The sequence below is a fragment of the Tyto alba genome, unplaced genomic scaffold (genome assembly GCF_018691265.1).
Source record: "Tyto alba isolate M040663 unplaced genomic scaffold, T.alba_DEE_v4.0 Super-Scaffold_39, whole genome shotgun sequence".
Taxonomy (NCBI): domain Eukaryota; kingdom Metazoa; phylum Chordata; class Aves; order Strigiformes; family Tytonidae; genus Tyto; species Tyto alba.
In genome coordinates, this window is record NW_024881314.1 from 3,385,857 (window position 1) to 3,412,563 (window position 26,707).

Consider the following 26,707-nt stretch of genomic DNA (forward strand, 5'->3'; position numbering starts at 1 on the left):
CATAGTACTGAGATACAAGAAACTTCATCATTGCTTTGCAAGGAAAAGGTCTGGACACCCCCAAATTTCCTAGGAACCTTCCCAGATTGCTTTAACTGTCTTGGAACTATAGAACAAAAGACCTGTATATAAAAAACTACATATTAAGTGTGAGTTACACTTTATTTATTGCTAGTTTGACACTTTCCATTAATACAATTACCTATGTCTCAAGAAGGTGGACATCTAATTTTTAAAGGAAACATCCAGCATTTTGACATGAAGAAAGATGATACAGTTCTGAGACTCCAGTCTAGAAGTGTAGCATTACCAAACACATGCACCACAGCCCTAGAAAACCATGCTTAGCAGAGACAGGACAACCTTTGTGGAAAAGATAAAATTATTTAGATTAGTCAAAGTGGGAGAAGATCCCAGGCACTTCTGACAAATGTGCGTTCATCTGGATTGGGACTCATCGCTCGGATAATGCTGCCGTACTGCACCACTGATAAAACAACACAGATGTAACCTGATCGCATCTACTGACACTGTAAAGAGGATTGAAGAAGTAAACAGGAGTAAACCCAAGTTCATACAAGAACATGAAGTACTGGGATGAAAAAGCTCCATAAAAACAACAGCTCATCTTCAACTGCAGCACCACGCTCGCCTCCAGACAGCTCAGGGCTTGCCATCAGCGTCCTTCTAACGTATTTCCCCCCCTTATTTGTAGGACAGTTTGTCTCTGTCTCTCTGGAGAACTATAATAAAGAAAGGTTGACTCTGTGCGATCACCAGAGGGTTACTGTAACAAAGAGTTAAGCTTCATGGATCTGTCAGTCACTCTTAGAGCCTGAAGAGTTATAAGGACATTGCACTGAAAAAAAGACAAACATGGAGCACTAAGATACCACCCAACAAGCCATAACGAGAAACAGCTTTTTATTTTTAATTAAAAGCACAACAAAATGTTTTTTCATGTCTCATTCATTTGTTTGTTGTTGTTATAGAATCAAAACACAAGACTTTTCCTTTTAATGAAAAACAGAAGCTGTTTAACCCTCTCTCCTCCTTATTTAGAGACATGTAAAAGCTCAGAAAAGTGGCCTTTATAATAGCGCCAGTGCAAATTTTCATGTTTTATGCAATTCTGATTGAGACAATACTTGGTAAAAGCAGAAAGCAAGTTCTAAGTTACTGCCTTAAATATTTCAACTCCCTGATCAGCTGATGAGTCGTTATCTACTGTTAATACTTGATGAACATGTTTACAGGTAGCCTGGCTAAGACATAATAACTGAAAATATGTCAGAGCTGTCATTTTTGCACTTTCTTCTGGAGAGATAAGCATAACTAATGGATTAACCAGTCACAGAGAAGACACACTAACAACTTTCAAAATGTTTGTCTAAAAAACAAACCAAAGCCACCTAAACAAAAACATCCTCAAGGGCTCCAACTTCTTCAGAAAGTCCCGACAGATTGATGGCAGAGACAAGACCACGGGTGAACTCAGATATGAGCATTACCATAAGTCTGCTAACATATTACCACATTGCAGGAAAAGCTCTAAGCTGGATGGGTCAGTGTCATTTAAATAACATTTCTGTTCCATTTATACTGGGAAACGGGACATTACCAGCTGAGCTAGTCCTTCATTAATTTACTGTGGACAGGATAGTCCTGTAGGTTGGTTTGGACAAGATGTTCATGTAAGAGAAAGCCTTGAAGGCAGAAAGGGGGGACCATCTGTGAATCTGCATGTCCAGCCTTCTACCTCTGTATTTTACAAGTAATTTTTTTGTTTCTTCTTCTGGATTCTGTCTCTAAACTGGTCAGGGAAAAAAAAAAAAAAAAAAAAAAAGAGATCTGAAAGAAGACTCTCATAGCGTGCAAGCCAGTGCTGTTCCCTGGGAGGGACAACCATACACCAAATAGCTAATTTTCCTTCTTCTTTTCCAGGAGACTCTTTGAAGCCAAAATGCAAGGCTTGTAGGCCAACTCACTCATTACACCAAATGGATCCTGCAAGCATTGCAGCTAAGGATGAACCTGGCCCAGCATCTGGGTTTGGGAGGCAGAGGGGGAAGAGAGCAGAAGAGAAAACCACCAACACTCCTGAAGAAATACATGGACCAGAACACCAAGGGTGAATGAGGGTTCCCATGTGCAAGTAGGATGATAACAACAGGGGAAAAAAATATTTGAAATTAATGATTATTACTCTTCTGCAACCACCCCGACTTACTATTTCTGCAGGTATAGATTTAGAAATGCTTTGTATAGGATATACATTATGGATACTGTTTACTCAGCACCAAATAAAGTTCTCAAATGCTGCAAAAACTGATCTGTATTAGAAATCTGTAAATTTGTATGTGATTAGGATATCCACCACCTGTATATTTTAATGAATACTTCAATTTAATCTGGTTTGAGTGCCTTGACTTTCTGTTTCAATAATAGTCTGTAAACTACATACACTATTTTGCTTGAAGCACACTAAATCTCTGATTTCACTGAAAGCATCTAGATTAATTTTAGCCTTATTAATCATATGGGACTGTTTACAGACAACATGCTAGGACAATGAATGCATAAGATCAGAAATAAAGATTATTTTTAGCTTAGTTATGGTCCAATTATAATTCTCTTCATACGAGCCATTAAACAACAGGTTAGAATAGTCTCAGAAAACTACCTCTACTAAAACAGTATAGTGAGGTCAAAATAAATGCATTGTTTAACAGCTAGAATAGTTGAAATACCAACTTGAAATAGAGAGCATAAGATAAGTATTTGCCTGTAGGGTTCAGACAGCTTAATTCTCTTTTATTACCAAAAAAAAAAAAAAAAGGCAGAAAAGAAAGCTGGCTGAAATTTTTTCAGGCAAATATGTGCTTTTGCTTTGAAGCAAGATATTATTTTTAAACGCCAAACCTCCTTGCCCAAGGGAAGAGGACAGGGGGGACAGGACCCGGTACCTGCTCGTGCATCTCCAGCTCCCGGCGTTGCAGCTTCTTCTCCGCAGCCCGCGCCTGGACGCGGTAACTTTCCACCTCATCTTGTAAGGCCTGAAACGATACCAACGGATGCAAAACACACGTGAGAAACACGGGATGGCAGGAAAAACTCACAGGTAATGTATTTTAATGAGCTGATTAAGAAAACAGTGCAGCATCCATACAGCTCTTCAGCTACAGTTGCTTCCAGCCACACATGAGAGCTGCTAGGAAGTAACAGACCCAGTTTGGCCACCCTTACTGAGTAAAGTTATTCTGCACAGGTATTCTGCACTGATTGAGCAGGAATAGTTAAATCTTAGTAGTTCTATCTTATTATAGGCTACAAGTATTCGTACTGAAAATGTAATAAATATCAAAGACTGAAAGGGAAATAGAAATGCTGCAAGTGCAATAATTGCATTTGCATTTGCAATTGCAACAACTGCATTTGCATTTGGAATTGCAAATGTCTCAGATTTTTGTTATCATCTTACTTGTACAACCTGTGCTTCCCCAGAACACTTTTGCAGTGTACCAGTAACTTTTCTTTTAAGCCAGAAGAATAATCCTCTTTCTGGAAAAACATGTCTGGAATTTTCAGTGAAAATGTATTCCATATTATTGAAACAGAATGCTCGCTGAGATGAGGGGCTCCCCTCCCGCCCCGTAGTAAAGTCTAGCATGTGATCTACAAATGAAGTATAAATGGTAATAAATAAAAGGAATATTACGATCATGTCACTTTACCACAACTATCCAGTCTTTATTTAGTTCAGAAATAATCACTTCTAAACCGGGCTCATAAAATGCATTGACAAATTTATTTTGTCATTATTGTTCTTCTTATATATTTATTTTTATTACGGCAGTCCCTCAGAGCCTTGATCTTTTTGTTATATGTTTAACAAAAGAACAGTCATGCCCCAAGGAACTGATAGTCTATGTTACTTCTAACAGATACACACCAAACAAACAATACAAAGTTTCAAAGATTTTTTTTTTTAAGTTTCCCAGTCATTGTTGAATGTTTGAATACAGACTTAACATTTACTTACACATTTACTAAAAGCTTAGTTATGTTGTCAGCTTGAATAAAGGCATTGTTAACTGCAAGTGCTGACTTGAAGGAAAGTGTACAATGTGGATCTTAGATTGACATCAACACAGGGGCGGCTGTGGCAGCAGAAAGGGAATATTTTGAGTTATCTTTTGTATGCCAGGAAACCAGGGCATTGCTACCCATCAGCTGGGAAGTGTGGCGCAGAGTCAGGCCTGGACCCGGGGAGGGGCTTGCGCTGGAGAAACGCTGCAAATGACACTGGAGGTGCCTCCAGTGTTGCTTTTTAAAAAGTTGAGCTCACAGAGACCTTCTGCAGAGCACCTTGGAAAGGAGAGACCGCCGCGTCCAGGGACTCAGTGTGCTTTGCAGAACATGCGACACGGTTAACATTTGCTTCCCTCAAGTAGCATACCTGTACGTAAACCAGGATCATTAGAAGTACCCGTGGTGCAAAGATTTAACAGAAAAAACCCCTTGCTCTTTTCCACAGTACTGAAATACTGTACTCTCAAATCATTTACAGGATAAAATTGCTATTGAGATAAGATAAGAGGACTACTTATGATAGATCTTGTACATTGTTTTGAAGTGATGCCAGGCATTAACTTTAAAGTCTTATAGCTATAAGACTATTACATGTTCTGATGCCAAAAAATTTAACCAGACCCAAACATGAACTTCAAATCTGCCCAGGGACTTTTATGCTATCACCGCTTCTGAGAAATGTTGAAATCCAGGCTTTGAATATATAACCAGTCTTCAATACTCAACAAGTCTTGCAGTACCAGGAATTTGCATTAATATAATGAAATATATGTGTGAATTGTAGGCTTTTTGTTTTCTTTTTGTACCTCTAATCCTGTAAAGTAAAACACAAACAAGTATATTTTGATTTAGAAACTAAAATGACCCGGTCAGGCAATGCAGAAAGGTAATAAGGAGCAGGGTCGTTCCATGTATCAGAAAGATCACCAAAGACCCAATTAATTTGACAAAAGTCCTGCCACAACTCCAAAGTGTCCACACACAACCAGTACAGGACAACTCTCAGGAACATTCACAAAGCACGTTTTAGATGAAGTGCAAAGTGCGACCCATCTTCTGCTATTTCCACTTGATCAGCTTACACAGTCCAAACAGTTTGGCATGGTGAAAAATAAAGAGGGAGGAAACATCACTACACATCAGTCATCCTACCTGGACTCCCTCTTTGTGCTCAAGAGCAAGTTTCACTCTTTCACAAGACTTTAAAGATGATCAAGAGAGAGCACGTATACGTATGAATGTCCATGTATATATATATGTACACACTTGTCTCAGAGAACAGATATTATATCACACCATCACACAAATCTGCAAGTACTGAATACAAAACAGGATCTCAAATTGTTCATGGTAAAGACAGCAACCACCTGCTGGCAAAGAAGAGAACTGGTGCACTGCTGTTTCCTTCCTTAATTTCTCCATTTTCACTTTTCTTATTTAGAACAAACATATTCTACAGAGCATAAAATGAGAGGTTCCTTTAAATCTAAGGGTTTGCAATGTATCTTAAAGTAATTTAATTTGGGAAATTCAGATAATGCAGTCTTTGTCAGGTGCACTTACTCTAGATAGTGTTTGCCAGCATGGAGCGCGTGTATTTTGTTTCATTATGAGAGCAGACAATGTCTTAAACAAGTACAATTTAGAAATAAGTTATTTTTACTGTAGCATATAAGAGTACCAAATGATCAAGTCTTATAATTATCCATTCACCAGTTGTCCAAACCAGACTATACTATATGAGTTTACAGACTTTTCCAACCACATCATAACTGGCTGTTGGTACGTTTCGTATTGGGATAGCAGAAAAAAAGACTAACTCTTCTGATCAATCATGAATACCTCTAACTTGGCCATTTTTGGACTTCTGCTGTGTTGCGTACCAGTTCTCCTACTGGTCACTTTGTGGAATCCAGCTTTGTGTATAAAGGATGTTCCATGAGTAATTAATGTTCATTTAGGTATTTCAGCTTTCCTCTCAGCACAAGGACAAAAAAGTAAAACCAAAAGAGCGGCATTTGATCAAAGCCAAGACAAAAAAAAAAAAAGGAACATCAAAATCTCATGGTTGCTGTAGATTCCTGCATATGATTAGCTCTGAAAATAGTAATTAGAAGTAAGCAAGTTTGTTGCCCATGATTTTAATTTTATAGGAGAAATCATGATGGATGTCATGAATAATGCACTCTTTTGAAGATCACACCGAAAATTCTCTCTATTGTCAAAAAGCTTCATATGCAGTGGCCGGGGCCTGAATGCTGATGGCTGTTTCTGAAGCTCTCCAGTACCCTCAAATCTTTTTCTGTGTCTGACAGAGCAGCTTTTGTCACGCAGAGACTTACGCCAGGTATACCACAGAAGATCTCTTTTGTAAAATTAAACAACGTTTTTTGGTTTGTTTTGTTTAGAAATGCAGTTTTTATTCTACAGCTTCAAAGTGTCAGATTTTGCCCAAAGAGTAACAGAGCTTACGTTTAATGACTGCTGAGATAAAGAAAAAGGATAAAAAAAAAACCAAAACCAAAACAGGTCGATTTTTGAGTGTCAGAGGCTTTTTTCCCTGAATGGAAAACAAAGCCTAACTTATTTAGTTAAATTTTTCCAGGTACAGAATTAATCCCCGTCCCTCAGCTTTGCTGAATTGACTTACATCACTGTTATAAAGACAGTATTTTTTTTTTTTTCAGTTAAACCAGCTTTCAAATGCCATGTAAACATGTTTGCTGTTGAAAGTCTACACCATACCTGACCTTGGAAGTGCTTTGTTTTGGCCCGAGAACAAAGAAATTAAATGTTTTGCTTTCCAGCCCAGATATCCTACACTTTGAAAAGCACTTAAAAATGTAAATGAGATAATAAACTCTACTGCAACAATGTGGGTGAATTACAGCTGTATAAAAGGAACATTCATTTGATTTATTTATAAAAATGGAAAGGATCCTAAAATAAAATCATATTGTAAATGTTATGGTCACATACAACATTGAGAGACACGAGAAGGATGGAAGAGAAAAGTAATGGCTTTGAGAATCCGCCACTGAAATATTACGGTCAGATTTTGGGATCTCAAGTGGAGCTGGTGGATGAGTCCATCACCGCCCTGTGACACAGGGCACGTTTGGGTACTGCCTGATGCAAAAGGAGAAAGGAACATCTGAAGTGCATTTCTGGGTAGGTACTATTTTTTTTTTTTTTTTTCCCTATTATTCTGCTATGTCTTGATTATCACCAGCAAAATGTTGAATGAAGTTTATTTCAAACCCAGCTCTGCTCCTGGTAACTTGGAACACTTTGGAGACAACAGTGGCACACGAGGAGCTCGTGCAGCTTGGCCCGTGCAGCTTGCAGGGACCCTGGGATGATGCACGAGACTGGAGGAATTCATTCAGCCTGACTTCTGGGTGCCAGACTGAGGTTGCAAAAGAGGGGCTTTTTTTTTTTTAAAAAAACCCCACAACTTGTAAAGCATATAGTTTTGACAAGGAGACACAGAGAGACAAAAAGGTATGATGCCAGCATTGCAAAATCCCTTTTCAAGGCAGGAACAATTTTTTGGCATTAGTTACAGGGCTTAATCTAAATCAACTAAAAGCTGGTAAGAGAAAGAGTTCTAAGAATCTCAAGAACAAGGATGAAATGGGAGTATATGAAGGATTTAGTCTTTAATATAGGAAAACTGATTTGATTATCCTTTAAACACAGGGTATTTTTAAAAAGTAGTGTTGGATTCCCTGAAAAAAAAATCAGGTGTGGAAGAATTACATAAACAGAAATCATTATTATTTTGAATTACTTGGTATTGATTATTACTGTTAAGACACTGTATTTACAAAGGTGTGATATTTTGCTTCTTCAGCCTGAAATACTTCCCTACTTTTGGTGTGTTCCTGAGAGCAGACAGGGCTTGATTCCTGCTCTCATCACATCAGTGGCAAGTCTGGGATCATGATGATTTATCTCTCTGGTACTGACGGTTGAATAAGTGACATAAGGAAAGGAAAAATCTAGAAAATGTTAAAATTCCAACGTCTTTTCCTTTTGAAACAAAAAGTGTCAGTAGGAAAGTCACTGCTCATCATGATCAGAGTAAGCCAGATCATGGCAGAGTCTTTTTTTGATATACATATGTAATTCTTATTAGCTGTACCAGCAACTCTGCACACATGGATGTGCATCTGGATCAAGAAAAGCCCTCAGTATTTATGACCAGTTCAGAGTAATACTACAACTAAAGGTAGTAATAGTTAGCACTTCTCATCTTCAAAGAATTTTTTAAACATTACCAAATTAATATAATTAGTTAATGAAAGATGCAGTAATAAAAGCTACCATAATTACCTACTGTAGTTTTAATTATCTCCTTACTAATGCCCAGAGAAGAATGCTTCCACTTTACATCCTCATAACATGTGCCAACAATAATTCTGAATACAGGCCCCTCCTTAAGTGCCTTCTAAATTCAAATTATATCCATTGATGTGTTTTCTCTCCCTTTTCATGAAAAGAAAACCTAGCTCTGGAACTCTAAAGAAAATCCATGCAAATGTTAACAAAAATTAAAGCAAATTTTGTTCCAGAAATATATGTGGAGATGCCTTAAAATTTTGTCACTCAATCTTAAGTACCTTTATCTCTCCACGAAGCTGTACGGATATGCTGCCTGCACAAAAACTTCTCCTTTACACAAGGTGGTCTCACAATTTAGAGTCAAATGCAACTCTTATTCAAAGAAAGCATGCCAAGTATCCCATCAAAATTAATATCAGAATTTTTAAAGTAATCATTATTTTTGCTAAAATATTTTATGGAGGTAAGTAAATTCATCTGGGTTTATTACTTCTGCAAATAAATTGGGAAAACATATCTATGACACTCACTGATGTAATGGCACAAGTCAGAGCAAAACAAGTGTATTTTTAAAAAGTGAAATATTGATGTTTGAGCTAAATTGCCAGTGCACCCTCAATGCTTTGGGGGTTTTCACAGAGCTTTTGCCCACTGACACTGCTCTGAACCTCGGACACTGCTCGCTCTCTGTGCTGCATTCCAGCGCACGACTGAAAAACCTCTGTACTTAAGTTCTCTCTTGTTTTTGGTGTAAAGCAAAGGAAATCTTATGGTTTTAACCTAATACATATGTTTGCCGTTCACATATGGCAAAATTCCTTTCTGGTGGGAACTTTTTCGCTGTTGTTGCAACACACTATATATCCAAGAAGTCTCCTTTGATGTTGAACTATTGCTCCACTGCTCATTATGCTACTGATTCAATATGAAAGGCAAAATTTCTGTGGTTTTTGTTAAAACCATAGCTTTGTTTTTGCAAACAAAGTTTTCCACAACCTATATGCAGGGGCCAACATTACTGCAACAGAAAAGAAAATCTCTCTATTATTTTATTCTGAAAATAGGTACGGTGTTTAATAATGCAAATTATTCTTCCATTCTATAGGTAACATCACAATTACAATTATGACTGTACAGAAAATTTATGCTTTATTGCTCCTTAGGAACAGAAACTAAAATACCTTGAGCAGTATTTTACATCTCTCTAACACTTTCCTTCCACTGACCTCCTAGTCTTTTGCCATCAGTTCAACTTCATTACCCGGGTGAAACTGCTAACAACTATGTATGTGTGGGGAACAAAAAGATGTCCTGCAAAGACCAATCTGCATGGTGTCCTGCTATGCAATGACAGAACAGCAAATCTGGGAATTTTCATGCCTAATATATAATTTTAACCACTAAGCACTATTTCACGAAGAGTGAACATGAATTACAACCAGGAATGAAAATGCACATGCTAATACCTTTTTAAATGGGTCCCTAAAAGAGCTGGTTGTCAATTTTCCGCTATCATTATGAAAAAAAGGTTTATTTGGTCAGGAATCAGATAAAAGGGGTAATTCCCAAAGGCACAGAATTCATCAACTCCCACTTGGAATAATGTGAACTCCCATATACTGGGCACATTTGGAATTCTGGCCCACTTTGCCGACATTTCAAAATGGAAGTGGGGATCTTGCAAAACCACCAAGCTGTGGGCTTTGCCCGTTCTCGCAAGTCAAGCAGCTCCTTTTGCACCAGTCTCTACTGCTTCTGAGATTTGCCAGTAGGAGATGCCGTTGTGAAGTCTAACAATTTCTTCTCCTGAGGGACTGTGGGAAGAAAGAAAGGGGTTCAGGAAGGAAGGGCATAATTTGATTCTAGGGACAAAATCCAGTCTCTCTAGTAGTGGTGAAAATTTTTTAAAGTAGGTCACTTAAAAGAAACTTATATGCAAACATTTTTCCAGTGTGGTAGGCTCTAAAGCTACACTATTTTCAATTTTTGCAATTCATAGGCAAGAGACTGACTGGCAGTTTATGATATACTTTGGCTCTTGAGTGGATCATCAGCATTAGTTTCTGAGCAGTCCCATAACACTTTCACATTAGACTTCATCTGGATTCGTGTCTTTTGGAGATGCCCTGAGCACTGTTAGGATTGTCAACAAGCATATTTTTTCCTGCTTTGCTCCTATAAAATATTGGTGTGTTTTCAGCATTTTCTGTAAACATATAGTTGAGCTGCCGAAGTTTTAGGACCATTTTTTCTGCAAAGTCTTTAGCCGTATATCCCTAAAACACTTTGATAACACCAGCAGAGCTATTCATAGGCTTAAAATTAGGCAAGGGCCTAAATTTTGCTGAGTCAGGCCTTCACTGCATGGCACTATAAACTCAATTCTTTTGAAACACAAAGGATGTCATAAAGCAGAGCAAGTCCTGCAAAGATAAGCATTCAAAGAAAACAGCAGTATAAATTGTAAAGTTAGGTATTTTTTTTCAGGGGAAGTCAAGGAAGGAATTGTTTTCATGTTGTTTTTAGTGGCTCAGGTGATAGGAGAGGGGGAGGGAGGCAAGGTTCAAAGAGCAGTAATAAACTTGCTTTCATCTGCTTTTCTCAATGAACCACAAAACCCAACAAGCAGTTGCCATGTGCAAGCATTGCTTTGTCTGTTACCAGGACATTTTAGGGTTGTCGCGATGAAGTAATTCCAGAAGTTTGTCAGCCCAGAAGATTTGCTGTAATATTTACCTGGAATATTCTGTTAGTATGCTTTAAAACTGGCTTTTCCTTTTTTTTCTAGCCTCCATGAGTTTCATGGTCAAGGGCAGGGCAGAGGTTGCTGAAAGGAGAAAACTGCTGAACTTTTTCCCTCTTTCACTCTCAGAGGTGTAGACAGAAACACCAACAGTTCACATATACCAGATAAAATGAATCTTTTAAACCCAAAGATACCATGACATCTTAAGCATACGCCTATGAAGGAAAAGTTCAAAACTCTATTTTAAACCACTTATGAGAGGATTTACCAAGATTCTGCCTAATGTTCAGCTGACGCATTGTCAAAAACATTTATCATGAACCTTTTGAAGTTTCTTAGCTCTCCCTTAGTTATTAAAACTTGAACTGCAGAGTTTATCAGCCTCAGAGCACACGCAAAATACATCAGGTATTTTTTAAGTCAACCTTTCAGTCTGATTTTGAGACTATTATACAAAATAAAACATTCCAAATCAGGTTAATGTCTGACAGATAATGCTGAACAGGAGTAACCGCTGCGCCTGATTGATCCACGAGACAATTTTCATTTCCTAATTTGCTTTTTATTAAACACTTTGCAATCAAAGGGAACGGCAAGAAGTCTGCCATTCTCAGAACAGGTTTCCTGTGAAGACTTGATGTTGACTTCAACATTTTCAGACAACTTCTTGAATTTTTGATGCTATGTTGTAAGAATGTCTAAGACGTCGCGTCAATGGATATGCCTTGCTAGTTAAAAACTGCTATTGTGAATACAAATTAACTAGTAAAACATCTGGTTTTTCTGCTTGCTGTATTCTTACCAACAGCTCTGCAAAAACAAACATCAGGGGTTGGAGCAGAATTTCCTGCAATGATTTAGAGAATGCCTGACTCATGATAAAGCATATTTATCAATCACTTGCTGAACAAGGCAATCTGCTCACCGCCAAGGGCTTCATTCCCAGCTAAGTTTATCACCAAACTGCCACTTTAAGTGGGTGTTCGGAAACTTTACACCTGGAGACAGACCAGAGGTTCCAGTAGACCCCTGGTGCTCTACAAATATCTCCTTAAAATACATTCCTCGTCACAGATGCATGAAGACCTGGAAATATAAACATTTCTGATAGGCTTTACAGAGCATCTTTTTTTGCTATTGTCTTTTAAAAAGTACATATGAAAGGCTCGGATATTTCTAATCAATAGGCTAATCTGATTCCCAGTAAGAACAAAAGAAAACCTATTTATTTTGTGCAATGAACTAGCAGACTGTTCCATATTGGGAATTCTCCCATTACATAAAATAACACATGTTCTCTTACACACACACACACACAAAGAAATCTAATGATGTCTTTATACCTTTCAAAGTAACCTTAATCAACAATATTAACTTGGAAGGCAAACCACTGCTTTTTGAACTGAACAAGAGCGAGCTTGACTTGACAGTGTCTGCACACTCAATACACGTAAAATATGAAAAGCAGCAAAGTAGTACCTTCTAAAATTATGTCTGTAAGCCAAAAATGGGATGATTCTTGACAGGGGAGAATGCACACTTGGAAACTTGGAAATTCTTTTATTCAAAGTCTTTAATGACCTTCAACCCAATTACTTTTGCAACAAGACATGATAATGCAATTGCTCCTATTTAAAAGTATGTGTGACAACTGAGCATTTTTGAAGCTTGATTTTTTTTTTTTTTTGAATCATGTTGAGATGAAGCTCATTTACTTAAAAAGAAAAAATGAAAAAGAACGTCCTCTGCAGCTGGCCAAACAGATTACGAAACTCTAATCTCACTAGCCCGAGGAAAACGAAAACTGTTTTTCAAGTATCTATTTTATAGAGCATTGGCTTTATACTTTTTAAAAGAGGCATTAACATAACTGATCAGAACATCCCAGAATGTTTCTGATCTAGTTAATCATATAATGTTATGACAGAGATACTTGCTGTCATAATGCCAACGTTTCTAAACATTTCTAAAATCCTTAAATTAATTTTTTTTTTTTTCAAAATTAGACATGGGTAAGATCTATTTGACCTTCTTCATAAGTTTTTCCTTCCTTTTAGAGCTTTAGAAGACTAGTCCAGAATATTTTAGACAGACATACACATGTAGCAAAGAACAATGTCAGGCTCCACAATCTATTTAAATGTTTCTGCTAGCTTTTATTCAAAACAGTTTACTCCAATCCCTGCAGAACTCATTTCTGGGAGAATCCACCACCCTCTTTTTTTAGCTCTAACGTAATCTTTTTTGATGAACTGGAATCATCAATAAAAAAATTAATAATTTGTCTAGTTTAAATTTATTTTCTATGCTTCTCTTAAAAGTAATCATTTTAAACATTCAAGCCACACTTTTTGCACCTCTGAGGACTGATGTAATACTGGATGATTTTGTTGTGCAAACTTCCTGCAGGTCTGTGCCCACCCATGACGTCCCTGGGAAGATCAGACTGAGGATCTGGTAGAGAGAGACCCCCTGATATGGGCGTCACTGCAACAGGCAACTGCTTGGCTGCACTTGAAACAAACACCCTACATATCACCAATACAGGTAAGAAATTTGGTGTAATTTATATACAGGCAAACTAGGAACAGGATGAGAGAGGGAAAAACACTTGCCAAAGTTATTGTTGTGTCTCAGATACAGTTTTCATGGAATGTCAAGAGCTTTTATCACAGTTGTGATAAAGCAGATCTGATTTCGATGGAGTTTGTTGGTTTTGGTGTTTGTTGTTTGTTTTTTTTTGGTTTTTTTTTTTTTTTTTTGTTAAGTCTTTTTTTGACCCAGTTTTGAGCTGAATGATGGCTGAAAGACTGTGCTAGTTCAATTAGCAGACCTTTCTGCTGTGGCAGAAAAATCTTACATGGAAATGCACAGACTGAAGAGGACCTCAGTGCCACACAGCAGAAGATTTTGTTGAGTTACTTGTGAACCTAAGGAGCACCCCCAAGATATCCCTCTGCTTTTTCTTCCAAGGAACTCCCACAGGGTCATGACAAGGCAGTCAAAACACTCCCAAAAGGTACACCAAGCCCAGAAACTGTATGGTAGGGAATGTTTTGCCTCAGACCATCATGAGTGCTAAGGGCACAAGGACTCAGAGAGCAACGATGCAGATGCACAGAATAAAAAGCCATCGAAGGCTATTAAATACAGATGGCAACTCCCTTAACTGTATCTTGTTGGAGAGTGGGGAAGTATATTGAGGACATGTCCTGAAATCTTCATCCTGTTCTACTCTTTACTGAGCATCTGTTATCAGATACCGTGTCCCATAACGTGGAGACAGATGGACTCCAGTTTGACCCAGCACAGCCACTCTATTCTTGAGCCAAAACAATCTTTGCAGCTTATCTTCTGCAGGACTTTCAGGCTTTTGAATGACAAGTGTCAAATCTCAATATCCACAATACACTTCAGTCATCATCCAAAATGCTCTGAACAAGAAAAATAACCCAATCAGTGTCTTCTGGTTTCAGAAATGCTTGGCGAGAATGTTTCTGCGCAGGTAGAAAATGCTACAAGAGTTTAACTGGCTGAGGAACGCTTGATCAGTGCTAAGTGAATGACTGCCAAACCTGTTTGGCACATCTAAAAGGAAGGCAGGCTCTTCTCATTTTCTCTTTTCTTTTTTTTTTTTTTTTTTTTTTTTAAATATGTAAGTAGTTCCAAATATTCTTACATGGATGACATTTTTAAAATGCAAAAGCATTAAAAATAACAGAAAACAGATCAAGTTGTAAAGCGCCACCGGTTTCTCATTTGTGCAGCTACATGCTAAAGTCTCTCATTAGACCTGCGCAGCACAAAGAGCAGAGCTTTCCAGCCACTTTCTGCACACTCAGAAACTTTCCTTATCACAAACGAGACATAAACTGCAGGAAAAACAATATATGGCGCACTGTGAAAGAATTAAGAATTCCAGTATTGTTAAAGTTGCATAAATCTTGATCTAGATTTCAGGATCTGATAAGGAAGCACAAATAAGCTTGTCCTCTGCAGAGGCCGGTTTCGCAAACAGCAAATTAGAGAGGGAGAAGGGACATCAGCCTTCTCACACACACCACGAAGGCTGGATTATTAGAGACAGGTGCTAGCAGATGAGCCCACAGCAATGCCAAACTTGACTTGCAAATGCAAATTTCCATACGATTCAGGGCAGTGGGGAGACCTGGTAGAGGACAGCAGAAAGGAAAAATGAGCATGTAAACACTTAAGGCAAATCTAAATGTTAACAGTGATGACAAAGGCCTCACTGTATTCTTTGCCCATCAATCACTTCACATTTTCCTGTGTCCTCCTTACTTTTTGGATTTATACAAATGTAAGTAGAGGTCATTCTGGTAGGAGGAAGAAAACAATACATCAGGTATGAGTTGCTCCTTGGAGCTTAGAGCACAGCTGTGGTCAAAGGTGTTTCCAGGTATGCAGACAATTAAAATCTACTGATATGATTCAAATTGTTACATAGTCTTCATTAATTGCTGTTTTGCCTTGCTGAATTACAAGTGCAAAACTGTAAAGGATAGGAATGCTATTTACATTAGGAAGAAAAATATAAGGAATTTAAATATAGCCATATCGAGAAAAGCAGTGCTTTTTTCTGGAGTCAGAGAGAGCCATTACAGATCTTCGATTTCTCCTTCTAGCTGCCTGCAGAGTTCTGGCTTGGTGCAATTGTGCAGGCGTTCCTGCAGGTATCTAACATTTGGTAGCCTGAATTTTTATTTATACAGTTTCATTCTGTCCCTCCAAGCTTCTCAGTAAGCAAACAAACTCACTTTTCATGTTTAGTTTTCTCTTGTTTGTACTTTCACCCTCTCTTACATAACAAACTTGGAAGAGAGCAGCAGCCCGGATTGCGCCCGGGGCTGCTGGCGTGGGTGCAACGGTCGGACACTGGCCTGTGGGCATCATCCCTCCCCGAATAAGCACATCCTCTTCCCGGGTCTCCTCCAGGTCAGGTCTTGGTGGTGGAAGGGTGGACGCTGGCTGAGAGGGGAGTCACGCCGGCAACGGGAACAAAAAGGCCAAGCTGGACCACAGTACCACATAGGGTACCCATGGCAGTCCCTAGGCAGTCATGTAGAAAACACAAAGGAAAACGTTACAGCACTTCAGGATTTAATGTCCTTTCAACAGTTCTAATGGAGAGAGCTAGTACAACCTTCTATTGAAATTAAAATGTTGCACTCCTGAGGCAGTGACTGTCAGGAGCCTGGATGAATTCGGGACTAGCACTTCTGCCCATTTGGCAAGAGCGCAAATGCTGTGCTTTCCTAAACCACAGTATATCTGCATGAAGCTTTGGTGCTGACACGTCCTAACTAATTATTTCCCAGGAAAAGGGACTGCTTTGTTTTCTCCTGATCTGGTTCTAGAAGAACTTGCATTCATTCATTTTTGTTTCAAAAATGATCTGACTTGTTTTCAGGACACGATCGAGTGATGCTCTCCTTCCTCCCCACACAACAAGCATTATTCCTTTGCAATGGTCTAAACTGTAAGAGAGCAAACCCCAATGTAAAACCGAGCTGTGATTTTACATCAGATCTCAAGAAGGGAAGCGAATGGTGCATTGCATGTTTTGTCTTCTGAGGCCAACATGGACAGGTTTGAAACCCGTGATCTCATGCCGTGCTGGGCCAGGAAAATGGCATATTCAGGGTATAAGTTTCCAGCACAAAAATACTCATGAGGTGATCTGATGTGACTCTATTCACCTGCCAACAGTCCTGGCAGAAAAATAAACAGGTTCTGGAGATGAGCTGCTGCTGGAGGCAAAGCAGGAACCATTAAAAGAGCTGCCCTGACCTGTGAGGTACTGGCCTTTTTGCTTTGAACTTCAGCAGATCTTAATGAATTCTTCATAATTGGCAATCTGGGGTTTTCACTGAGAATATATTTTGCTTGAGGTGTCAGATGCAGGGAACATATTCAACATTAGAAATACAAATTTTGGGTCTCCTGGTTGGTTGGCCAAGCTGGTGAAGGCAGATCCTCACCACTACTGCAGATAACAGCTGGTGGTGTATCAGAGATTAGACTCATACATGGACATGCATCAGTGCTGAAGGATTTGGTTTCATAATTATTAACATATTAACTTAACTGAAATTATCTACTTCAGTGCCGTGAATGCTTGAACTAAAAATAAGCAGAGACAGTTTTAGTAACAGAAGAAGCTAAAAAGTTGTTGTGTCAGAGGAGTAAGGTTTTTGTTCTGCTTGACTAATCTCTGCTTTACTGCTCTTCCAGTCCTCTGTTATCTGGCAGTTTTGAGGGGGGCACTGCCAAGAAGCTCATTTAGAGTCCTAAATTTTATTCTGCAGGCAACACTTATTTCAGTTTCCTGAGAATAAATTTCCTAGACAGATTGCTGAAGAAGAAAACAGGTGAACTCTTTTTGCTCCATAAAATAGTCTCCTCACTGGAGGACCTCAGGCTTTCTGATGTGGCCAAAGATACAAAACTATTGATGCCTGAACAGAAAAGCTTTCCCAGTCTTCCCTATAAGCTTCAGCCTCAAGTCCCCAGTCTTCATGAATGATTTCAAGAGTCAACAAATAAAGCGCTTACTATATAAAATCCTGTTCATCAAGGAAGAGAATCAACACAGTATACATGGTGCACAAATCAGCAACAATAAGCCATTCCTAGGGAAGGCATCCCAAACTCCAATGCAAGAAGGAGTGTGCTCATTAAGTAAAGAATCCATGTGCAAAAGGCTGAAAGAATAATGTATATTTACAATAAAACTAACTTAATTTTTCACCTTCTTATATACCCATGTTCTATAAATACATACAATTTCCTTGAACTGCAAGGCAACAAGGTGTACTGGGCCTAACTGAAAATGTTTACAATACAAATTTTAATGGGAAAAGGAGCAAAGTACAATATACAGGAACAGAATTTTTTCTGTTTCTGGACTCTAGTCCTATTTTGGCTGCCAGTAGTACACAAAATTTCCTCTGAAGGGCAAGTCAAACCAATTTCCCTTAGGATGGAGGCATCCAAAAACTTACTGAGCTTATTACATTAGTGCCTACGCATTCTTTAAGCGGATGAACTGCTTCATTTTGAATCCATGTCAAACCACAAGAACTGGCTGATAATAACATTCAATTAAAATGATCTTGTTCTCCTAGAAAAAAATTGGCTAACAGCTACATCTCACATTTTCTAGCTGGGCACAATAGGGCGATTGATGCTAGAAGGAAACAGGATAGGTTTATATCAAGGATCCGAAGGGTCAGGTTTGGTGACAGTATTTGTAGGTTTAACCTCTTACACAAATTTGTGAGATGAAAAAGCCACTTCTGCTGAGCATGAATCTGTGAGAAAGTCAGAGCTAGAACTTGCAAATATACAAGCTGTGCTAATTAGACAGATGTTTTGAAAAACCCAAACTTTGTACTCGATGCATATTTGTATCTTTTGATGTCGTACTTGGTGCTGCTTCACACCACTCAGGGCTTACATAGAAAAGCAGAAGCTGCTCCCCTGCTAGGCTGTCTGGGTGAGTTTGCCATCTGATCTACTGAATACACAGATAAAAGTCGCCGCATACTTCTTTCCTTTTCAAGTACAGTACTGTAACTTGGAAAGTTCCTTTATTCTCAACTCTGCTGATGCAAAAAAGTGGCAGAAATATGGCAGCTTTGGCTGCTTTCCTTTAGTAGCTCTTTGTAAGTAATCTTTTAATGCTAAGGAAACAATAGGTATTTTCATTTTGTATGGAAAAACCACTCTAGTTATAGAAAATAAAGGCAATACTTTCCAAAAATTGTAAGAGTGCTACTGACCACTTGATCCTACTGCTACCCTGCCTTTAAATATTGGTAAATAATTACCCTGTACAGGTATCGGATTCACCAGCTTTCTCTTGTTACACTTAAGAAAAGCCCAACTATTATGAAAATGGTAAGTTTAACAAAGATATTTCTATTTCACTGTGATCTGCCATTCAAAAGTGTTAGCCAGTCATTTTTTAAAAAAACACTCTGATATTTGATCTGCTTGAGTTTCAGTTACATGTAAAGCTGGAGAGCCAGCAGAAAATTCTAAATGGAATCTGAAGATTTCTAAAGTCAACACTCATTTTGGCAAGAGCATTTTAATGCATAAAGCTGAAACCCTCGGTGACTCTCTCCTGCTGATATCCCTGCAGCATCCAGCACCATGATTAGTACAAAACCAAAAGCAACCTATATTAGAACATACAGTTTTGCAAAAAATGTTTACACAAGTAATGGAAATTTTGTAGGCATGTTGGAATCAGTCAGTGCAATCTGGTGCTATTTCAAATCATTCCTGGGATGAGCCACACCATAAGAAAGATATCTAAGGGAAATATATGTTGATAAGTAGACCAGGTCCACATCCCCAAATCTCTATTTGCCAGACCCTGCACCTTCTGTTACTGTGCCAGGCTTTAAACATCTTTACCACAGAGTAATAAATGTTAGTGGACTATGGAAGGTGTGCTCTGAAGATGTCATTTTCTCCAGCAGTCTTTTGTTGCTTGAATATGTAGTTCACACATACTGTGTTTCCACCTACACTGCAGGAGAAGCCCTGCAGTCAAGGCTGTTCCAGGAGCAGGGAAGGAGGCTGTGGTCCAGCAACTCACTGGAACTGGAACAAAGAACAGCACTTGGAAAGTCTGCACAGTCCTATGCACAGACTGTTTTACAGATGCCCTGTGTTTGGAGGACATTAGACACTTGTTTTTATCTTTATCTATTTTTTTTTTTTTCCTCTCCAATAAAGTCCCAGACTTTTGAGCACAGGCTCTTCCTCCCAGGCGGTTTGCCTCGTAACTTCTGGGTATCTCCCCAGCTCTGTCTTTCTGAGCAACACTTTCTCCTCCACTTAAAAGTCCCTGTGCCCTTTGGAGAATAAAACATCTTTGAAATGCAACAGTAAACTGTAACCATCACTGCAGCCTTAAAAAAAGCTAATTTTCTTTTTCTTATAGTTATAAACATTGTCTGCCCTTCTTTATCAGCTGCATAGGCTTATCTCACTATTAGTCAGCACTTATAATAACTGTTTTCTCTGTACCTTTCTGATCACCTAGGACCCCACTCAGTGTTATTATTACTCCTGTCTTGTCAGTTAAAAGCAGTGAATTTTATTGCTTGTTTTGAACTATTTTTTGCCATTTTTCCAGTGCAAAATGATTATATTTCACCTCGTTAGAAGAAACTGATAGCTTAGCTATATAAGACTTTATATTTTGTTATGCGTTTATGGAATCTTTAATTTCATAATTTGGAGACTGGTAGATGTGAGATGACATCCCTTCTAGGGCTAAAAAAGAATAAAAAAGACTTCATGCAGCAAAGTGCCTTCTGGAGTGAAAGCAAAACACCGAGTACAACAATGATAATGTAGGAAAAAGTAAAAATACAAACTTTTAAACCTGCTGGATAAAACTGGACTGCAGTTCAGAGGACTAGGCAAGCACTAGTTCTAGTCTTTTATAAAACTTGTAAGTATGATTTTGCTGTTGGCCATGGTAAGTTCTTTAATGTGTTGAGACATGAAAAGTCAAGAAAAATGCCAGAGTGCAAAGCTTGCTGCAGGAAAAAAAGATGACTCAATTCTTTGTCTCACAAAGCATGTCAAAGATATTATAAAGTACTTACAGATGCTCAGCCACTCGGATTGCCTGATTGGCCAAACATCTGAAACCCTGTAATTTTGAAGAGAAGGTACTATGCTTCAGACAATGAAATAATTTCTGTGGCAACAGAAGAAGAGATATGATTTTGAAAAGGAAAGAGGACTTTTTAAAGTCAGAATTTCACTTGTGATCAATAACTATCCAACTTTAACACAAAAGTCAGCCTATTTTTATTATAATTTATAACAAATATGTCAATATAGCCTTTTAAGGATAACCATGTAATGGAATCAAGAGACAGAGCATGAGCAACAGTTGAAAAGCTTGGGGCTAAACCCTCATTTCTCTAACAGACAGAATTTGGGAGAAATTATTATTAATATAAACAAAGACTGTGAAAAACAGGTGCCTCAGTGATTGAATTCCATGTAAAAGAGAAAGCAAAATCATAAAAGACCCGCAGATTTCATTTACCTATCATTTTGAAAGACGTGACTTCTTTTGCTGATCAAAGAGTATATAGGAAATTATGAGCAAGATAATGTTATTTGTCTGATAAATTTTAATGCCTGTTTTACAATGCTAAGGTACAAATGTTTGTGCCTTGTAATTCCCTGCTAATAAAAGGCATTGCAGAATTATTAGTATTATTATAGACTAAAGTCAGTGACAAAGAAATAGAGATCCATGAAAAATTACTCCATGTATTTAACATCAAGATGGTCCCTTAAAACTCTTTATTTCACCATGCCAAATGGTTTATCATGGTAATGTTTAGCCACAAAAGCAATTAGATGGATTTGAGATTCCTCTGGAGAACTGTGTGACATACACATCTCCAAAGATCTTCAATGACTGACAGAATCTGGCATGTCTGTGGCCATCGAACCATCACAAACAGTAATGCGTGCTCTGACCAGATGTCTTGTAAGACATGAGCCAGTGTCAGCTTCAGCAGTGAAACACTGACCTCCTTTTTACAGGCACTGTTAGCTAAAAAAACACCCAACACGTTCAGCCAAGTTAAAATAAAAAATACAATAAAATATTTTTTAAAAGCGTATAAATAATGTGGGTCTTACTGACAAAAGTTTACTACGCAGCTATTCTGCAGCAGTCTAGGTTATAACAACTAACCTACTGCATCAGTGTATGCTGCAGAACACAGCAAGTCAAGACTCACTCAACAAAAAGTCCTTGAGATAATATGTCTTCACTTTACCCTAAGCTCTACATTTTCATTTTCAGTTTATACTAAGCTTTCAAGTTTTTTTTCCTAATGAATGTCCCCAGTGCCACCAGTTGCACATGGTCACAGCCTTGTGAACAACCAGTCATTACAGTCTTTCTGCTGTAAATACAAAGAAGATGCTGAACATGTAAATTGCTCCCCCTTTATTTGTCATGGCTTCGAAACTGAGCAGCAGCCTTAACAAAAAGGTAAAGAACTGAACTGGCCCAGGTTTATCAGAAGGTGAGACTGCAGGGGTGTGTGTTAGATGTGGCTTTAGCATGGGGCGACCTCACTTCAGAATCGCTGGAGCAGGAACTGTACAGTTGTGTTACTGTTTGGGTCCTGAGACTGTTCTTGCAGCAGCGTTGATGCACTAACTGATGCATGGGTCTGGAGCTTCAGGGTCCAGAGTTAATTTCTATTTTTCATTCCAAACCTTGGAAAAAGTCAAGGCTCTACTCTTCAGTATCTCATTTGTAAGACAGAACCAAAAATGCTTCTTCTCCGTACTCCAGATCAGGTCAATTTAGGTTGTATGCTCCCTGATGCCTCTCTTCCCTTAATAAAAACTAATAAGGACATCTAAAACACTGAGAGGTAGCTTTGCTTGGGACTTTTAAACTAACAAATAAGAATTATTTATTTCTTACGAAACCCAACATTGGTTATTGCAGAGTACAATCGTGGTATTCCAAAAGGTATTTTGAGGACAATAGACTAAATACTTCTGCAGAACTCCAGTCACTCAGTTAATGTTCCCATAGCTCTGACATGCTTTTTCTCTTAATACAAAATATTATTTGTAATTACAAGAGGAATTTGCTAATAAACATGGTTAATAATGAAACATAACTACGCGCAAAATTAGCTTGTTCACAACATTTTTAAAAACACAGTTTTTCTGATACACTGCATTTTAGAGACGTTTGTAAATACCATCAGTATATTTTGACAACTACTTTCTGGAAACAAAGATATCAGGTGCCCTTAAAGAAATGTTCTGAATGCTTTAAAACATCCCAAGGTTTATTTTAATTTGTTTTACTTTTAGCGGGAAGCAAACATGGAAGTGAGGGGGATTATGGAAATAAACCAAGAAGGAGTCACGGCCAGGCATGCCACCCTGGCGCAGCAGGACCCAGGCGGGCCGGAGAGGTGGGCTGGGCAGCGGGCGGGTGCCATGAGCAGCAAGGCCAAGAAACCACCACCCTCTCAAAGGGGCAACTGCTGGCATGACATCCCAAAATGGAGCGATATCAGTGTAAAACCCCCCTGTGGAAACAGTAGTCCAGAATGAAAGGAAATCGGGTACCCCATGCAAGGACTGGCTCAAGCGCAACTACAGGGGATTAAGTATTTTGTTACATTTGCACTGAGAAATTTCACTCTGTTGATAAAACCCTCAGTCCAACCTTTGCAGAGAGGAAATTATCTTTTTGCTCCAAGATACAACAGCATCTAACAAACACATAATGATGTTGAGAATACTCAATGCCCACACAGGCCCAGACAATTTAAAACCAGAAATTTTCTCCTTTGTTCTGCTATGGCTATGATTTTTTTCCCTCTCAACATTTTTAAACATAACAAAGAAAAACAACCATTTCAAAATTTTTCACACGAAGGGGAACGTTACTATATGACATTCTTTTCTAGAAATCTTTTAAGTCTTATTTATTAACAGAATTAATCTGATCATAAGCTGGCTGACACACAAAGTGTTGAAATATGTCATCTTCAAACCATGTTTTGCTAATGAAATGTTGGTGTTAATTCAGGGGATAAAACAGAATCCTAGAATCTGTAATACGAGCCAAACAACAAATGTGGTTCCTCTGGCAAAAAAGCATCATTTTCTCCCTTTTCTGTTGTGGCTTTGTCACTGCGTGCTCTCCATCATCCATTTCTTTCCAGAATCTACTTTTTGATGTGGAGTCCCTACTTGGCCATTAACTTCTACATTAAAATGTTCTGAACATGTTTTGCAGTTCCAATCCCAGGAACTCTTTTGCAGTTTCAAACCTAGAATCCAAAAGGATTTAATAAAAAACAAACAAAAAAAAACAAACAAAAAAAAAACAAACAAAAAAACAAAACAAAAAAACAAAACAAAAAAACAAAACAAAAAAACAAAAAACAACAACAAAAAAAAACCAACCAAGGCTGGGATTTCATAAATAACCTCAAGGTATCTCTACAATGCAATCAACTTTATGCTAGTGCCAAGTCCAGCCAGTAACCACTGCCAAAAGCAGCAGAAAAGTTAGGTAAATGTTCTGACCATTTGACTGTATTGAGCTCCGGGTGGCTGTGGCTAGATTGCTATCAGGATGCAAGAAAGCTAGTTTAAATTTAGCCTTTATAAGTTTACACTACACTTCAATGACCAGCGTAGCTCCTGCACAGACATTCTCATGAGTTCAGCACCCAAACCCTTACTGGAGGGTGTCTTCTGAAATCCCAGTCTAAAGCATCCCAAATGGGTTAACAGACGTGGCAATTTAAGCAGCTCTTCCAAGCATCTGCAGGGCATGAATGTAATTGTGCTCTCAAGTAATGCTACGGTGTAAGCCAATGGTTCCTGATCTTTGCAGTGTCAGCACGTCACAGGAGAGGCCCGGCGCAGAGACCAGGTGAGCTCGGCTGGATTTGCCCCACGCCAGGCCAGCCGCAGCGTCCTTGTACTCTGCTCCAAAGAGCGCACGCCCCGGTAAGTTCAAAGCAAAGAGATCGGCGCGGCACTGACCGGCGAGCTGTGCTGCGGGATCGCGCCCTGTGCCAGCGCTGTCGTGACCCCGACAGGCTCAAACTCAGCGACAGGAGCCGCTCAGTTGTTCCGCGCGCCCTCAGGCCACTGCTGCCGAGGCCCTGCTACCAGGCACTGCAACGCCGTGGCACCCAAACCGGTCACCTTACAAGCCACAAGAAAGGACTGTGATGAGCCAAAATTTTATCCGGATTTTAGGACTTTGATGGCGCAAAGTTTGACTCGCCAGACAAATCGTGGTGTAACACAGAACGCCAAATACTTCGAACATTTGCCTCAAAGTGACCCAAACTGAGGCCATCTACGGCCCAGAAGTGTTGCTCCCATCAGGTTTTCAGGTTGTCAAAAAGTAAAATGTTCTTAAGAGCTTCATTTATTCTTTTTCACTAATGTTTAAGATACTATTTAAAAAAGAATCAAGATTAAGGAGATGGATATGATCGCGAAATAATAATTTAGAAATCTTTAACTAGCAAAGAGAGTCAGGAATTTGAATTAACATCAAAATCATGTATTATGGCATCCACATCTGGATATCACTTTACTGACTAAATCCAAAACTTCTCTGAGAGCCAGTTGGTTTCTGTAAAAAATGTATTTCTCCCTTTGAAAGGAAATAATAATTGGAAGGTCTTACAGGAAGTCACCCAATACGATATAAAGGAAATTGCAATCTGCTCCTCAATGCTAGTTTAAATCAATGTTATATTTAGCAAATGCCCATTTTTTAACGATAGTCTTTTTAATAGCGTATACTATATTAAGTGTCCTCAAAGTCTTATGGTATATTAAGAATTGCTTTGCTTTCAGAATGTTTCTTTAATCATCCCTCAAGGTCTTCAGCTGACCCTAGGTTAGATGTTCCCCATCTCCAGGACATCTAGGATTCCACTTTCACCAAAACCAATTTTTTTTTTTTTGCCCCAGGCTAATAAAAAGCAAAGTATTTCTGGGTATGCTCATCTAGAAGTATTTTTGGTTCCTAAAAATACTAAGTGATTGAATATTAAAAACACCTCTTTCTGTTTCCAGAAGGATACACAGTAGTTTACCTCCCTAAGAATTTTCTGTTTGCATATCTGGCTTTCAGTATATTTCCATTAAATCAGTGGCTTCAAAGGAAGATTTTTTTTTTTAAAAGTACAATATTAATGATACTAAACAAAGTTCAAGAACGCCAAGCATAACAGCTCCTGCAACTTCTTCCCAAATTTGCCCAAATCTTACAAAACATACTCACAGCACCAGTGCTAAAAACTCTCTGGGACACTGCTCAGAAAGCCTGTGCAGAATTCCCTTGTGGTTTTTATGTATTTCATTACACTGTGAGGCAAGAATATAAAAATTAAGTTTATAATAGCTGAACACAGACTTACATAGAGAAGAATTTCATACAACCTGTAATCATTAGTGTTCAAAAACTGTTGTTACTAACAACTGAATTATTTCCACTGAACATAACTTAGTTTAATTGAATCCATAAATTCAACAGTAGCATTTGTACTAGGTGCTAAGAAAAAAGCTGGTAAATGGTTTAAAACATGTTTTTCAAATATACAACTCAAGAAGGTATCATGAGTGATAACTTGAATCAGAGCATATTTCTGATTATTCCACTATCACAGGGTTCCTGTATATCTCGATGGCCACTGGAAAAGTGGAGAACTACAAACAGTACATTTTCCTAAGTGGCAAAAATCTACCTGTACCCCAAAATAAGGTGATTTAACTACGTTCTATTTGCAGAGCCTAGTGATAATAAAAACTACCTCTGGTGATTCAATTTGGATAACAGATTATAGCCAACATTTTTATGGTTATGCTTTTGACAGAAGAGCCTAAATACTGATCAGAAAGAAAATTCTGTTCCTCAACAAACACACAAATAAG

At 38.4% G+C, this 26,707-nt stretch overlaps 1 protein-coding gene across 4 annotated transcripts in view; it reads right to left on the reverse strand.

The window, feature by feature from the left end:
• CEP112 (centrosomal protein 112) overlaps positions 1–26,707 on the reverse strand; it is a 173,669-nt gene that overhangs the window by 15,288 nt on the left and 131,674 nt on the right. For all 4 annotated transcript variants that reach the window (XM_042802635.1, XM_042802634.1, XM_042802636.1 and 1 more), the window contains one exon: positions 2,967–3,056. In XM_042802635.1, coding sequence (XP_042658569.1) covers positions 2,967–3,056 — 90 coding nt within the window. Of the gene's footprint in view, positions 1–2,966; positions 3,057–26,707 lie in introns of those variants that run through there.